Genomic DNA, 16,863 nt, shown 5'->3' with positions numbered 1-16,863 from the left:
CCCTCTCCTGTCACTGTCTCAGATATAATATAATATAGCACCCTCTCCTGTCACTGTCTCAGATATAATATAATATAGCACCCTCTCCTGTCACTGTCTCAGATATAATATAATATAGCACCCTCTCCTGTCACTGTCTCAGATATAATATAATATAGCACCCTCTCCTGTCACTGTCTCAGATATAATATAATATAGCACCCTCTCCTGTCACTGTCTCAGATATAATATAATATAGCACCCTCTCCTGTCACTGTCTCAGATATAATATAATATAGCACCCTCTCCTGTCACTGTCTCAGATATAATATAATATAGCACCCTCTCCTGTCACTGTCTCAGATATAATATAATATAGCACCCTCTCCTGTCACTGTCTCAGATATAATATAATATAGCACCCTCTCCTGTCACTGTCTCAGATATAATATAATATAGCACCCTCTCCTGTCACTGTCTCAGATATAATATAATATAGCACCCTCTCCTGTCACTGTCTCAGATATAATATAATATAGCACCCTCTCCTGTCACTGTCTCAGATATAATATAATATAGCACCCTCTCCTGTCACTGTCTCAGATATAATATATATAGCACCCTCTCCTGTCACTGTCTCAGATATAATATAATATAGCACCCTCTCCTGTCACCGTCTCAGATATAATATAATATAGCACCCTCTCCTGTCACTGTCTCAGATATAATATAATATAGCACCCTCTCCTGTCACTGTCTCAGATATAATATAATATAACACCCTCTCCTGTCACTGTCTCAGATATAATATAATATAGCACCCTCTCCTGTCACTGTCTCAGATATAATATAATATAGCACCCTCTCCTGTCACTGTCTCAGATATAATATAATATAGCACCCTCTCCTGTCACTGTCTCAGATATAATATAATATAAGCACCCTCTCCTGTCACTGTCTCAGATATAATATAATATAGCACCCTCTCCTGTCACTGTCTCAGATATAATATAATATAGCACCCTCTCCTGTCACTGTCTCAGATATAATATAATATAGCACCCTCTCCTGTCACTGTCTCAGATATAATATAATATAGCACCCTCTCCTGTCACTGTCTCAGATATAATATAATATAGCACCCTCTCCTGTCACTGTCTCAGATATAATATAATAGCACCCTCTCCTGTCACTGTCTCAGATATAATATAATATAGCACCCTCTCCTGTCACTGTCTCAGATATAATATAATATAGCACCCTCTCCTGTCACTGTCTCAGATATAATATAATATAGCACCCTCTCCTGTCACTGTCTCAGATATAATATAATATAGCACCCTCTCCTGTCACTGTCTCAGATATAATATAATATAGCACCCTCTCCTGTCACTGTCTCAGATATAATATAATATAGCACCCTCTCCTGTCACTGTCTCAGATATAATATAATATAGCACCCTCTCCTGTCACTGTCTCAGATATAATATAATATAGCACCCTCTCCTGTCACTGTCTCAGATATAATATAATATAGCACCCTCTCCTGTCACTGTCTCAGATATAATATAATATAGCACCCTCTCCTGTCACTGTCTCAGATATAATATAATATAGCACCCTCTCCTGTCACTGTCTCAGATATAATATAATATAGCACCCTCTCCTGTCACTGTCTCAGATATAATATAATATAGCACCCTCTCCTGTCACTGTCTCAGATATAATATAATATAGCACCCTCTCCTGTCACTGTCTCAGATATAATATAATATAGCACCCTCTCCTGTCACTGTCTCAGATATAATATAATATAGCACCCTCTCCTGTCACTGTCTCAGATATAATATAATATAGCACCCTCTCCTGTCACTGTCTCAGATATAATATAATATAGCACCCTCTCCTGTCACTGTCTCAGATATAATATAATATAGCACCCTCTCCTGTCACTGTCTCAGATATAATATAATATAGCACCCTCTCCTGTCACTGTCTCAGATATAATATAATAGCACCCTCTCCTGTCACTGTCTCAGATATAATATAATATAGCACCCTCTCCTGTCACTGTCTCAGATATAATATAATATAGCACCCTCTCCTGTCACTGTCTCAGATATAATATAATATAGCACCCTCTCCTGTCACTGTCTCAGATATAATATAATATAGCACCCTCTCCTGTCACTGTCTCAGATATAATATAATATAGCACCCTCTCCTGTCACTGTCTCAGATATAATATAATATAGCACCCTCTCCTGTCACTGTCTCAGATATAATATAATATAGCACCCTCTCCTGTCACTGTCTCAGATATAATATAATATAGCACCCTCTCCTGTCACTGTCTCAGATATAATATAATATAGCACCCTCTCCTGTCACTGTCTCAGATATAATATAATATAGCACCCTCTCCTGTCACTGTCTCAGATATAATATAAGCACCCTCTCCTGTCACTGTCTCAGATATAATATAATATAGCACCCTCTCCTGTCACTGTCTCAGATATAATATAATATAGCACCCTCTCCTGTCACTGTCTCAGATATAATATAATATAGCACCCTCTCCTGTCACTGTCTCAGATATAATATAATATAGCACCCTCTCCTGTCACTGTCTCAGATATAATATAATATAGCACCCTCTCCTGTCACTGTCTCAGATATAATATAATATAGCACCCTCTCCTGTCACTGTCTCAGATATAATATAGCACCCTCTCCTGTCACTGTCTCAGATATAATATAATATAGCACCCTCTCCTGTCACTGTCTCAGATATAATATAATATAGCACCCTCTCCTGTCACTGTCTCAGATATAATATAATATAGCACCCTCTCCTGTCACTGTCTCAGATATAATATAATATAGCACCCTCTCCTGTCACTGTCTCAGATATAATATAATATAGCACCCTCTCCTGTCACTGTCTCAGATATAATATATAGCACCCTCTCCTGTCACTGTCTCAGATATAATATAATATAGCACCCTCTCCTGTCACTGTCTCAGATATAATATAATATAGCACCCTCTCCTGTCACTGTCTCAGATATAATATAATATAGCACCCTCTCCTGTCACTGTCTCAGATATAATATAATATAGCACCCTCTCCTGTCACTGTCTCAGATATAATATAATATAGCACCCTCTCCTGTCACTGTCTCAGATATAATATAATATAGCACCCTCTCCTGTCACTGTCTCAGATATAATATAATATAGCACCCTCTCCTGTCACTGTCTCAGATATAATATAATATAGCACCCTCTCCTGTCACTGTCTCAGATATAATATAATATAGCACCCTCTCCTGTCACTGTCTCAGATATAATATAATATAGCACCCTCTCCTGTCACTGTCTCAGATATAATATAATATAGCACCCTCTCCTGTCACTGTCTCAGATATAATATAATATAGCACCCTCTCCTGTCACTGTCTCAGATATAATATAATATAGCACCCTCTCCTGTCACTGTCTCAGATATAATATAATATAGCACCCTCTCCTGTCACTGTCTCAGATATAATATAATATAGCACCCTCTCCTGTCACTGTCTCAGATATAATATAATATAGCACCCTCTCCTGTCACTGTCTCAGATATAATATAATATAGCACCCTCTCCTGTCACTGTCTCAGATATAATATAATATAGCACCCTCTCCTGTCACTGTCTCAGATATAATATAATATAGCACCCTCTCCTGTCACTGTCTCAGATATAATATAATATAGCACCCTCTCCTGTCACTGTCTCAGATATAATATAATATAGCACCCTCTCCTGTCACTGTCTCAGATATAATATAATATAGCACCCTCTCCTGTCACTGTCTCAGATATAATATAATATAGCACCCTCTCCTGTCACTGTCTCAGATATAATATAATATAGCACCCTCTCCTGTCACTGTCTCAGATATAATATAATATAGCACCCTCTCCTGTCACTGTCTCAGATATAATATAATATAGCACCCTCTCCTGTCACTGTCTCAGATATAATATAATATAGCACCCTCTCCTGTCACTGTCTCAGATATAATATAATATAGCACCCTCTCCTGTCACTGTCTCAGATATAATATAATATAGCACCCTCTCCTGTCACTGTCTCAGATATAATATAAAGCACCCTCTCCTGTCACTGTCTCAGATATAATATAATATAGCACCCTCTCCTGTCACTGTCTCAGATATAATATAATATAGCACCCTCTCCTGTCACTGTCTCAGATATAATATAATATAGCACCCTCTCCTGTCACTGTCTCAGATATAATATAATATAGCACCCTCTCCTGTCACTGTCTCAGATATAATATAATATAGCACCCTCTCCTGTCACTGTCTCAGATATAATATAATATAGCACCCTCTCCTGTCACTGTCTCAGATATAATATAAATAGCACCCTCTCCTGTCACTGTCTCAGATATAATATAATATAGCACCCTCTCCTGTCACTGTCTCAGATATAATATAATATAGCACCCTCTCCTGTCACTGTCTCAGATATAATATAATATAGCACCCTCTCCTGTCACTGTCTCAGATATAATATAATATAGCACCCTCTCCTGTCACTGTCTCAGATATAATATAATATGCACCCTCTCCTGTCACTGTCTCAGATATAATATAATATAGCACCCTCTCCTGTCACTGTCTCAGATATAATATAATATAGCACCCTCTCCTGTCACTGTCTCAGATATAATATAATATAGCACCCTCTCCTGTCACTGTCTCAGATATAATATAATATAGCACCCTCTCCTGTCACTGTCTCAGATATAATATAATATAGCACCCTCTCCTGTCACTGTCTCAGATATAATATAATATAGCACCCTCTCCTGTCACCGTCTCAGATATAATATAATATAGCACCCTCTCCTGTCACTGTCTCAGATATAATATAATATAGCACCCTCTCCTGTCACTGTCTCAGATATAATATAATATAGCACCCTCTCCTGTCACTGTCTCAGATATAATATAATATAGCACCCTCTCCTGTCACTGTCTCAGATATAATATAATATAGCACCCTCTCCTGTCACTGTCTCAGATATAATATAATATAGCACCCTCTCCTGTCACTGTCTCAGATATAATATATATAGCACCCTCTCCTGTCACTGTCTCAGATATAATATAATATAGCACCCTCTCCTGTCACTGTCTCAGATATAATATAATATAGCACCCTCTCCTGTCACTGTCTCAGATATAATATAATATAGCACCCTCTCCTGTCACTGTCTCAGATATAATATAATATAGCACCCTCTCCTGTCACTGTCTCAGATATAATATAATATAGCACCCTCTCCTGTCACTGTCTCAGATATAATATAATATAGCACCCTCTCCTGTCACTGTCTCAGATATAATATAATATAGCACCCTCTCCTGTCACTGTCTCAGATATAATATAATATAGCACCCTCTCCTGTCACTGTCTCAGATATAATATAATATAGCACCCTCTCCTGTCACTGTCTCAGATATAATATAATATAGCACCCTCTCCTGTCACTGTCTCAGATATAATATAATATAGCACCCTCTCCTGTCACTGTCTCAGATATAATATAATATAGCACCCTCTCCTGTCACCGTCTCAGATATAATATAATATAGCACCCTCTCCTGTCACTGTCTCAGATATAATATAATATAGCACCCTCTCCTGTCACTGTCTCAGATATAATATAATATAGCACCCTCTCCTGTCACTGTCTCAGATATAATATAATATAGCACCCTCTCCTGTCACTGTCTCAGATATAATATAATATAGCACCCTCTCCTGTCACTGTCTCAGATATAATATAATATAGCACCCTCTCCTGTCACTGTCTCAGATATAATATAATATAGCACCCTCTCCTGTCACTGTCTCAGATATAATATAATATAGCACCCTCTCCTGTCACTGTCTCAGATATAATATAATATAGCACCCTCTCCTGTCACTGTCTCAGATATAATATAATATAGCACCCTCTCCTGTCACTGTCTCAGATATAATATAATATAGCACCCTCTCCTGTCACTGTCTCAGATATAATATAATATAGCACCCTCTCCTGTCACTGTCTCAGATATAATATAATATAGCACCCTCTCCTGTCACTGTCTCAGATATAATATAATATAGCACCCTCTCCTGTCACTGTCTCAGATATAATATAATATAGCACCCTCTCCTGTCACTGTCTCAGATATAATATAATATAGCACCCTCTCCTGTCACTGTCTCAGATATAATATAGCACCCTCTCCTGTCACTGTCTCAGATATAATATAATATAGCACCCTCTCCTGTCACTGTCTCAGATATAATATAATATAGCACCCTCTCCTGTCACTGTCTCAGATATAATATAATATAGCACCCTCTCCTGTCACTGTCTCAGATATAATATAATATAGCACCCTCTCCTGTCACTGTCTCAGATATAATATAATATAGCACCCTCTCCTGTCACTGTCTCAGATATAATATAATATAGCACCCTCTCCTGTCACTGTCTCAGATATAATATAATATAGCACCCTCTCCTGTCACTGTCTCAGATATAATATAATATAGCACCCTCTCCTGTCACTGTCTCAGATATAATATAATATAGCACCCTCTCCTGTCACTGTCTCAGATATAATATAATATAGCACCCTCTCCTGTCACTGTCTCAGATATAATATAATATAGCACCCTCTCCTGTCACTGTCTCAGATATAATATAATATAGCACCCTCTCCTGTCACCGTCTCAGATATAATATAATATAGCACCCTCTCCTGTCACTGTCTCAGATATAATATAATATAGCACCCTCTCCTGTCACTGTCTCAGATATAATATAATATAGCACCCTCTCCTGTCACTGTCTCAGATATAATATATTAGCACCCTCTCCTGTCACTGTCTCAGATATAATATAATATAGCACCCTCTCCTGTCACTGTCTCAGATATAATATAATATAGCACCCTCTCCTGTCACTGTCTCAGATATAATATAATATAGCACCCTCTCCTGTCACTGTCTCAGATATAATATAATATAGCACCCTCTCCTGTCACTGTCTCAGATATAATATAATATAGCACCCTCTCCTGTCACTGTCTCAGATATAATATAATATAGCACCCTCTCCTGTCACTGTCTCAGATATAATATAATATAGCACCCTCTCCTGTCACTGTCTCAGATATAATATAATATAGCACCCTCTCCTGTCACTGTCTCAGATATAATATAATATAGCACCCTCTCCTGTCACTGTCTCAGATATAATATAATATAGCACCCTCTCCTGTCACTGTCTCAGATATAATATAATATAGCACCCTCTCCTGTCACTGTCTCAGATATAATATAATATAGCACCCTCTCCTGTCACTGTCTCAGATATAATATAATATAGCACCCTCTCCTGTCACTGTCTCAGATATAATATAATATAGCACCCTCTCCTGTCACCGTCTCAGATATAATATAGCACCCTCTCCTGTCACCGTCTCAGATATAATATAATATAGCACCCTCTCCTGTCACTGTCTCAGATATAATATAATATAGCACCCTCTCCTGTCACTGTCTCAGATATAATATAATATAGCACCCTCTCCTGTCACCGTCTCAGATATAATATAATATAGCACCCTCTCCTGTCACTGTCTCAGATATAATATAATATAGCACCCTCTCCTGTCACCGTCTCAGATATAATATAATATAGCACCCTCTCCTGTCACTGTCTCAGATATAATATAATATAGCACCCTCTCCTGTCACTGTCTCAGATATAATATAATATAGCACCCTCTCCTGTCACTGTCTCAGATATAATATAATATAGCACCCTCTCCTGTCACTGTCTCAGATATAATATAACACCCTCTCCTGTCACTGTCTCAGATATAATATAATATAGCACCCTCTCCTGTCACTGTCTCAGATATAATATAATATAGCACCCTCTCCTGTCACTGTCTCAGATATAATATAATATAGCACCCTCTCCTGTCACTGTCTCAGATATAATATAATATAGCACCCTCTCCTGTCACTGTCTCAGATATAATATAATATAGCACCCTCTCCTGTCACTGTCTCAGATATAATATAATATAGCACCCTCTCCTGTCACTGTCTCAGATATAATATAATATAGCACCCTCTCCTGTCACTGTCTCAGATATAATATAATATAGCACCCTCTCCTGTCACTGTCTCAGATATAATATAATATAGCACCCTCTCCTGTCACTGTCTCAGATATAATATAATATAGCACCCTCTCCTGTCACTGTCTCAGATATAATATAATATAGCACCCTCTCCTGTCACTGTCTCAGATATAATATAATATAGCACCCTCTCCTGTCACTGTCTCAGATATAATATAATATAGCACCCTCTCCTGTCACTGTCTCAGATATAATATAATATAGCACCCTCTCCTGTCACTGTCTCAGATATAATATAATATAGCACCCTCTCCTGTCACTGTCTCAGATATAATATAATATAGCACCCTCTCCTGTCACTGTCTCAGATATAATATAATATAGCACCCTCTCCTGTCACTGTCTCAGATATAATATAATATAGCACCCTCTCCTGTCACTGTCTCAGATATAATATAATATAGCACCCTCTCCTGTCACTGTCTCAGATATAATATAATATAGCACCCTCTCCTGTCACTGTCTCAGATATAATATAATATAGCACCCTCTCCTGTCACTGTCTCAGATATAATATAATATAGCACCCTCTCCTGTCACTGTCTCAGATATAATATAATATAGCACCCTCTCCTGTCACTGTCTCAGATATAATATAATATAGCACCCTCTCCTGTCACTGTCTCAGATATAATATAATATAGCACCCTCTCCTGTCACTGTCTCAGATATAATATAATATAGCACCCTCTCCTGTCACTGTCTCAGATATAATATAATATAGCACCCTCTCCTGTCACTGTCTCAGATATAATATAATATAGCACCCTCTCCTGTCACTGTCTCAGATATAATATAATATAGCACCCTCTCCTGTCACTGTCTCAGATATAATATAATATAGCACCCTCTCCTGTCACTGTCTCAGATATAATATAATATAGCACCCTCTCCTGTCACTGTCTCAGATATAATATAATATAGCACCCTCTCCTGTCACTGTCTCAGATATAATATAATATAGCACCCTCTCCTGTCACTGTCTCAGATATAATATAAAGCACCCTCTCCTGTCACTGTCTCAGATATAATATAATATAGCACCCTCTCCTGTCACTGTCTCAGATATAATATAATATAGCACCCTCTCCTGTCACTGTCTCAGATATAATATAATATAGCACCCTCTCCTGTCACTGTCTCAGATATAATATAATATAGCACCCTCTCCTGTCACTGTCTCAGATATAATATAATATAGCACCCTCTCCTGTCACTGTCTCAGATATAATATAATATAGCACCCTCTCCTGTCACTGTCTCAGATATAATATAATATAGCACCCTCTCCTGTCACTGTCTCAGATATAATATAATATAGCACCCTCTCCTGTCACCGTCTCAGATATAATATAATATAGCACCCTCTCCTGTCACTGTCTCAGATATAATATAATATAGCACCCTCTCCTGTCACTGTCTCAGATATAATATAATATAGCACCCTCTCCTGTCACTGTCTCAGATATAATATAATATAGCACCCTCTCCTGTCACTGTCTCAGATATAATATAATATAGCACCCTCTCCTGTCACTGTCTCAGATATAATATAATATAGCACCCTCTCCTGTCACTGTCTCAGATATAATATAATATAGCACCCTCTCCTGTCACTGTCTCAGATATAATATAATATAGCACCCTCTCCTGTCACTGTCTCAGATATAATATAGCACCCTCTCCTGTCACTGTCTCAGATATAATATAATATAGCACCCTCTCCTGTCACTGTCTCAGATATAATATAATATAGCACCCTCTCCTGTCACTGTCTCAGATATAATATAATATAGCACCCTCTCCTGTCACTGTCTCAGATATAATATAATATAGCACCCTCTCCTGTCACTGTCTCAGATATAATATAATATAGCACCCTCTCCTGTCACTGTCTCAGATATAATATAATATAACACCCTCTCCTGTCACTGTCTCAGATATAATATAATATAGCACCCTCTCCTGTCACTGTCTCAGATATAATATAATATAGCACCCTCTCCTGTCACTGTCTCAGATATAATATAATATAGCACCCTCTCCTGTCACTGTCTCAGATATAATATAATATAGCACCCTCTCCTGTCACTGTCTCAGATATAATATAATATAGCACCCTCTCCTGTCACTGTCTCAGATATAATATAATATAGCACCCTCTTCTGTCACTGTCTCAGATATAATATAATATAGCACCCTCTCCTGTCACTGTCTCAGATATAATATAATATAGCACCCTCTCCTGTCACTGTCTCAGATATAATATAATGCACCCTCTCCTGTCACTGTCTCAGATATAATATAGCACCCTCTCCTGTCACTGTCTCAGATATAATATAATATAGCACCCTCTCCTGTCACTGTCTCAGATATAATATAATATAGCACCCTCTCCTGTCACTGTCTCAGATATAATATAATATAGCACCCTCTCCTGTCACTGTCTCAAATATAATATAATATAGCACCCTCTTCTGTCACTGTCTCAGATATAATATAGCACCCTCTCCTCTTTTCTCTGCTTACCTTTATCCTCTCCTCCTCCTCTCTGGTCCCCAGGTCCACAGGCTGGTTGTGGTGGATGAGAATGCCCGGATCGTGGGCATCGTGTCCCTGTCGGACATCCTGCAGGCCCTGGTGCTCACCCCTGCAGGTATAAACACCCAGCGTTCCTCCTAATAGAAATAAAATATAAACTCCACCCTGTACTGTCCTGTCTCCAACCCCAACAATAGACGACAAAAGGAAGGCCACTGTAAACCGGTCTGACATGGCACGGTGTGGCTTGGGCTGGTCTTGAGTCGGCCCTGGGTCATACACATTTTATTTATTTTTATTTTATTTATTTATTTCACCTTTATTTAACCAGGTAGGCAAGTTGAGAACAAGTTCTCATTTACAATTGCGACCTGGCCAAGATAAAGCAAAGCAGTTCGACAACATACAAAAACACAGAGTTACACATGGAAGTAAAACAACATACAATCAATGATGCAGTAGAAAAAAATAAGACTATATGCAATGTGAGCAAATGATGTGAGATAAGGGAGGTAAAGGCAAAAAAGGCCATGGTGTATACATGCTGTATGTTGAATGCTTTCAGATACTTGAGCTGCACTTGATTTGGTTTACTTGGTACAATGGAACCTTTGGAATAGTCTCAACACTCCCAAGCCATGTCAAGTGCACCTCAAATGTGTAAGTCTTTGACTCATGTGTTTAACCCAGGTCTAGTCTGGGTTGACTGAGGCGGTAGGCTGTGACTGTGGTTTCTCTCTGGGAACATGCTGGGGGAAGGTACTGATGAGGGGGACCATGCTATATGGAATACACAGGGTTTGCTTGCTCACACATAATCAAGCTTGTGGTTAAGGGTGTGTCTGTTTTTGTGCTGTGTACAAATGTGTTCTAGCATGAGTGAGAATGTTCCTTCAGTGTGTGTGTGTTCTCGCGCCCATGTCATGAAGGCTGAGTGATGAGCGAGTAGCAGGCCCTACCATTTATCTCTCCATGCCCCACCCTTTCCTCTCTTTCTGTTCTGTCTCCTCCCTGATGGATTGCTTTTCTACTACTTCCCCTCCATCTCTCTTTCCATCCTCTCCTCCTTCCTGATGGATCGCTTTTCTACTACTTCCCCTCCATCTCTCTTTCCATCCTCTCCTCCTTCCTGATGGATCGATTTTCTACTACTTCCCCTCATCCCTCTTTCTCTCATTTCCTCCAACCCTCTTGTCCTGCTCTCCTCCATCCCTCTTTCCCTCCAGCCCCACTGTCTGACCCCAGCCTCTATCCATCAGAGCTTTTCGTTATCTCTGAGCAAACTTTGTCAGAAAAGCCACAACACCTGGACTCGTTCAATAAGAAATGCTCATTTTCTATTGCAAAACATGAAACAAATGTTCTGTTGCGTCCCCTAATACACCCAACCCGTTTTCAGCCTGTCAGAGACGAGGGCGTTGTGCAGGTGTTGGTTTGACTGCTGCCGCTCTATATCTAGATGTAGAACACTGCATATGAATGATCTGCTTGTAGACGTGTGGTTAATATTAACACGCACCATGTGTTGGCTTTAATGTTGGGAACTATAAGCTGGGTGGTTCCAGCCCAGAATGCTGATTGGCTGCCTGCCGTGGTATATGTAAGGGATAATCAACGAGGGGCTATGCGTTCTATGGAGAAAAAATCATGAATGACATGGGTGTGTTCGCGGAGTGGAACTGACCCACCACAGATTTGAATTATATTCGAGAGAACGTATAGAGCGCCAAGTTGTTTATCCCTTTTATACCATGGCTAAAATTGAACACATTTGCCACTAGAAAGGTGTTAATTTGCCAATGGACGTTTTCAACATCCACTGAAGTAGTAGCTTGGAAGTTTACTAGATGGCTATAGGTAACAAGCAAACAGATGTGCTAGTTTAGCTAACCAAACCATCTGTCCTAGCTTGCCATTATGAAAATCCAATTCAACAATGCCAATCATGTTTTCAATTTGACTTGCTTTCAAAAGAAGCTCAAGCATAGAACATGTAAGAATGAACTATGGCTATTGAATTCTACCGTGCAAATACACTGTGCGTTATAGGGAGATGATTCACACTCTAGAATGCCCTTCAAGGCGAACAGAAACAAGTATTCAACAATGCCATGGTATAACAGACCATAAACCACGCGTATGACAAAACATGAATTTTTACTGCTCTAATTACGTTAGTTTATAATAGAAATAAGGCACCGTTGGGGTTTGGTATATGGCCATAATACCACGTCTAAGGGCTGTATCCAGGCACTCCACATTGCGCTGTGCATAAGAACAGCCCTTAAATGTGGTATATTGGCCATATAACTCGGGCCTATTTGCTTAAGTATAACGTGTGTGTACATGGTATTCAACAGCAAGGCAAAACCTCACATCTCTGAGCTAAGACGATAGCATGAGACATTTTAAAGAGGTACACACAGAGATGCCACCAACAATCCAACTGTAGGTCTTTCCTGAGCTGCAGCAAAATTATAATCACTAAGATTTTGATTTGGGTAGACATGATGAGAGCTCCCCACCAATTACGGCAAATAGATTTAGCCTCCTGCTTAATTGAGATGTATCTTATCTAATTGCATTACTCAGGGAACACCCATGTTTTAATTTAGCATGGGAATGCGGCTAATTACACTTAATGACAGCAACAAAAATAGATTTCCACTGCTAACTGGTCATGCACACATCTCTGAATGCATCTGCATGAGCATTGACAAGAGCCTCTGAGACACTTCCATGCTAACCCAATCCTCCTCTCTCTCTCTCTATAGGTATTTGCAGGAAGAACAGCCAACCAGAAGTAGAGGCAGGGGCACCACAAGCAACGTTAGTAGAGGCAGAACCAGAGGTAGAGGTAGCAGCAGATACAGAACTACAGGAAGAGGCAGAGGCACCACCAGAGATGTTAGTAGAGGCAGAACCAGGGGTAGCGGTAGCAGCAGATACAGAACCACAGGAAGAGGCCGAAGCAGAGGCACCACCAGATACATTAGTAGAGGCAGAACCAGAGACTGAGGAACCACCAGAAACATTGGTAGAGACAGAGGTACTTGTGGCTGAACCAGCGACTGAGGTAGAAGCTCTAGTGGATGCTGAGGTAGAGGTGGTGGTGGTGGAAGCTGAAGCAGAGGTGGAAGGTAAGACTGAGGCTGAGGTGGTGGTGGAAGCAGAAATCAAGACCGAGGTAGTGGAGGTTAAGGGTGAAACTGAGGCAGAGATGGAGGTGGAGGTTAAGGCTGAAACCAAGACAGAGGAAGTAGAGGTTAAGGCTGAAACTGAGGCTGTGATGGTAGAGGTGGTGGGGGTTAAGACTGAAACCGAGGTAGAGGCTGAGTTGGAGGTTATGGCTGAAACCGAGGCTGAGGCTGAGGTGGGGAATGCTGAGGCCGTGGCAGAGTCTGAGGCAGTAGTGAAGGTAGAGACTGAAGCTGGACCCAAGGATGCTGAGGAAGGAGAGGCAGAGTGACATCCATGGCAGTCGCTACAAGCCGTACGTGACTGACCTGCCATGACGCTGCTGTGAGAGGAAGTTGACTCAGGAAGAGGAGCGAGCTGAGAAAGAGGGTGGCTCTAATTGGTGGGATGGGTGGTTTAGTAGAAGTGTGACACTCCGGCTTACCAGGGTCCTAATGGGTAATTTTCTGTGATGGGGAAGTGGTCACATGGGTGACTTACTCGGGCTGACCAACCAGGGATCACTTTACTATAACTGGGTTTTGCCTCCCTTTTCTCCAGATTGTGCACTATCACACCCCTGTCCTTTTACCTCTGGATCTTCCAGCATCACCTGTCTATGGGCCCCATCCAGAAACAACCCGTACTCCCTACCCTCTAGGCACTTGTGTAGACTTGAAAGGAGTGGATGGGTGTGAGCAATGAGGCTAGGTGGAATATTAGCCAATCAGAGAGAAAGGTGGAGCTACCACCATGTTGTCCTGTCTACACCAAGTGTCTACCTAGAGCAGTGGTTCCCAACCTTTTCTGAACCGGGGCATACCTTGATGTGAGACAAATTCTGCGGCACACCTAAAATGTCGCTATTAATTGATTTTAGTGGAAATGACCCCCATTTCACCCGAACTGCATTTTTCTGTGACAAATGTTTTTCTTATAGATAAATAGGGTTCATTTGTGTGTACCCAAGAGTGCCTCGTGACTTCATGCTAGAAATTGTAAAAAATGTAGCTCTGGTGAAATAGGTCATTAGTTTTGAGCCGTTTTGGTTAGAGATAATTGTTTTTTCTGCATTGTAAAGATGCAACCACCGACAAAGCCATGCTCCCATATTTTTCTATGGCAGAGGCTGTGGAACAGCTAAGCCTAATCAGACTCACCTGTGCTAGTGGTTCTCAGTCACAGGCAAAGTAAAAACAAATGTAACAGCCTGAGTGCACCGGACTTGAAATGTTTGTGTTTACTTTTTCATTTTTTTTTAATAAGATTAGGGAAAAGTTTCAAGTTCCTCAAGGCACACCGGTTGAAAACCACTGGCATAGAAGTTAGGGGCTAAGGATTGTTTCTGGACAGGGTCATGGTCTCAGCCCCTAACCTCTATGGTTAAGGATTGTTTCTGGACAGGGTCACGGTCTCAGCCCCTAACCTCTATGGTTAAGCATTGTTTCTGGACAGGGTCATGGTCTCAGCCCCTAACCTCTATGGTTAAGCATTGTTTCTGGACAGGGTCATGGTCTCAGCCCCTAACCTCTGTGGTTAAGGATTGTTTCTGGACAGGGTCATGGTCTCAGCCCCTAACCTCTATGGTTAAGGATTGTTTCTGGACAGGGTCATGGTCTCAGCCCCTAACCTCTGTGGTTAAGGATTGTTTCTGGACAGGGTCATGGTCTCAGCCCCTAACCTCTATGGCTAAGGATTGTTTCTGGACCGGGTCATGGTCTCAACCATGAGCACACAAATGGTTTGAATATCAGTCTTTTAATCTTATTTTTTGTTCCAGTGTACTTCTACATCTTTATCATGATTCTGTCTGCTCTCCTTCAGGGAGTGTTGTTTTTCGCTTTATTTGCACAAGGTTTTGTGAACGTAACAGAGGCTCTCTGAAAACTATACCAATCCCCCCCTGCTACTTATGATGTCCCTTTGACAACGGGCTGTGCTCGCTGTCCTGTCTTTAACGTCATTGGTGCCTTTCGTCCCCACAAGTAGTCACACGTCATTGGCTGAGAGAGAGCTGGAGAATGTTCAAAAACGTGTGAGCGTTTCCAAAACCAAAAACATGATATATCACAGCTTTTGTTTATTTTTCTGATGTTGAGATAATTTTCTAGAATCAAAGTTTGTCTGTTATATTCCTGAGATGTTCATTTTGAAATTATGCTGTAAAGATAGATTCAAAGTTTTATTTATTAAATAGTATTTTCTCTGTGCTTAACTCTTTTAGAGGGTGGAAGAGAACGAAAGTGAGGTGATGGTATGCTGACTTTGACTTTGTTGTTCAATGCTTTTCAAGGCGCAGCAGCTGCCAATGTCCAACATTCTCTTTACTTCTCCAGTTACTTGGAGGCATGCAAGATATCTTGTACTCTGTATGGATCATTCTTTTTTTTCTGTGTATACAATGCCGTAAAATAATGTTCTTTGTAATTTACAGATTTTTCTTTTTTCTTGTGGATTAGTTTGTGATGTATTGTTGATGGTCTCAATAAGGGGATTATCCATTGAAAATGGATAGAACTGGTTGAGTACGACAGTATAATGGTAATACATATTGTACTTTTCAGTTGTATTTTTTACTTTGCTGTTTGAAAAAGTAATAAAACGTACTGTTGAATCTTTTTATCTGGTGTGTATGATTGTGGTATTGAATTTTCTAACATAATGGCACCACATAGTGGCACAATGGTGCAAATGTCGCCTTGAACGAGGCTACACCAAATACCCACCGAGTTCATCATGGAAATGTATGCGTTTTCAAATTTGCCTGATCATCAAACATTTTTAGTCTGCCTGACTGCAACAAATAGAAAATCTCGGCCAAACTTTGACATGCTCAAATAATGAGAGAGGGAGACGACTAGGCCTAACCT

The 16,863-nt window shown here is 40.1% G+C and overlaps 1 protein-coding gene across 4 annotated transcripts in view; it reads left to right on the top strand.

Moving 5' to 3' along the window:
* The window catches only part of LOC106590432 (5'-AMP-activated protein kinase subunit gamma-1), a 178,383-nt gene extending 161,768 nt beyond the window's left edge, over positions 1–16,615 (top strand). For all 4 annotated transcript variants that reach the window (XM_014181470.2, XM_014181471.2, XM_014181472.2 and 1 more), the window contains 2 exons: positions 10,838–10,931; positions 13,591–16,615. In XM_014181470.2, the coding sequence (XP_014036945.2) occupies positions 10,838–10,931; positions 13,591–14,285 (789 nt within the window). In that variant the 3' untranslated portion in view covers positions 14,286–16,615. The remainder of the gene's footprint in view (positions 1–10,837; positions 10,932–13,590) is intronic.
* Positions 16,616–16,863: the final 248 nt, after the last annotated feature.

This window comes from Salmo salar, chromosome ssa29, assembly GCF_905237065.1.
Source record: "Salmo salar chromosome ssa29, Ssal_v3.1, whole genome shotgun sequence".
In the NCBI taxonomy this organism is placed as follows: domain Eukaryota; kingdom Metazoa; phylum Chordata; class Actinopteri; order Salmoniformes; family Salmonidae; genus Salmo; species Salmo salar.
The sequence above is the reverse complement of the archived record's forward strand: the minus strand, read 5'-3'. Positions and strand labels throughout refer to the sequence as shown.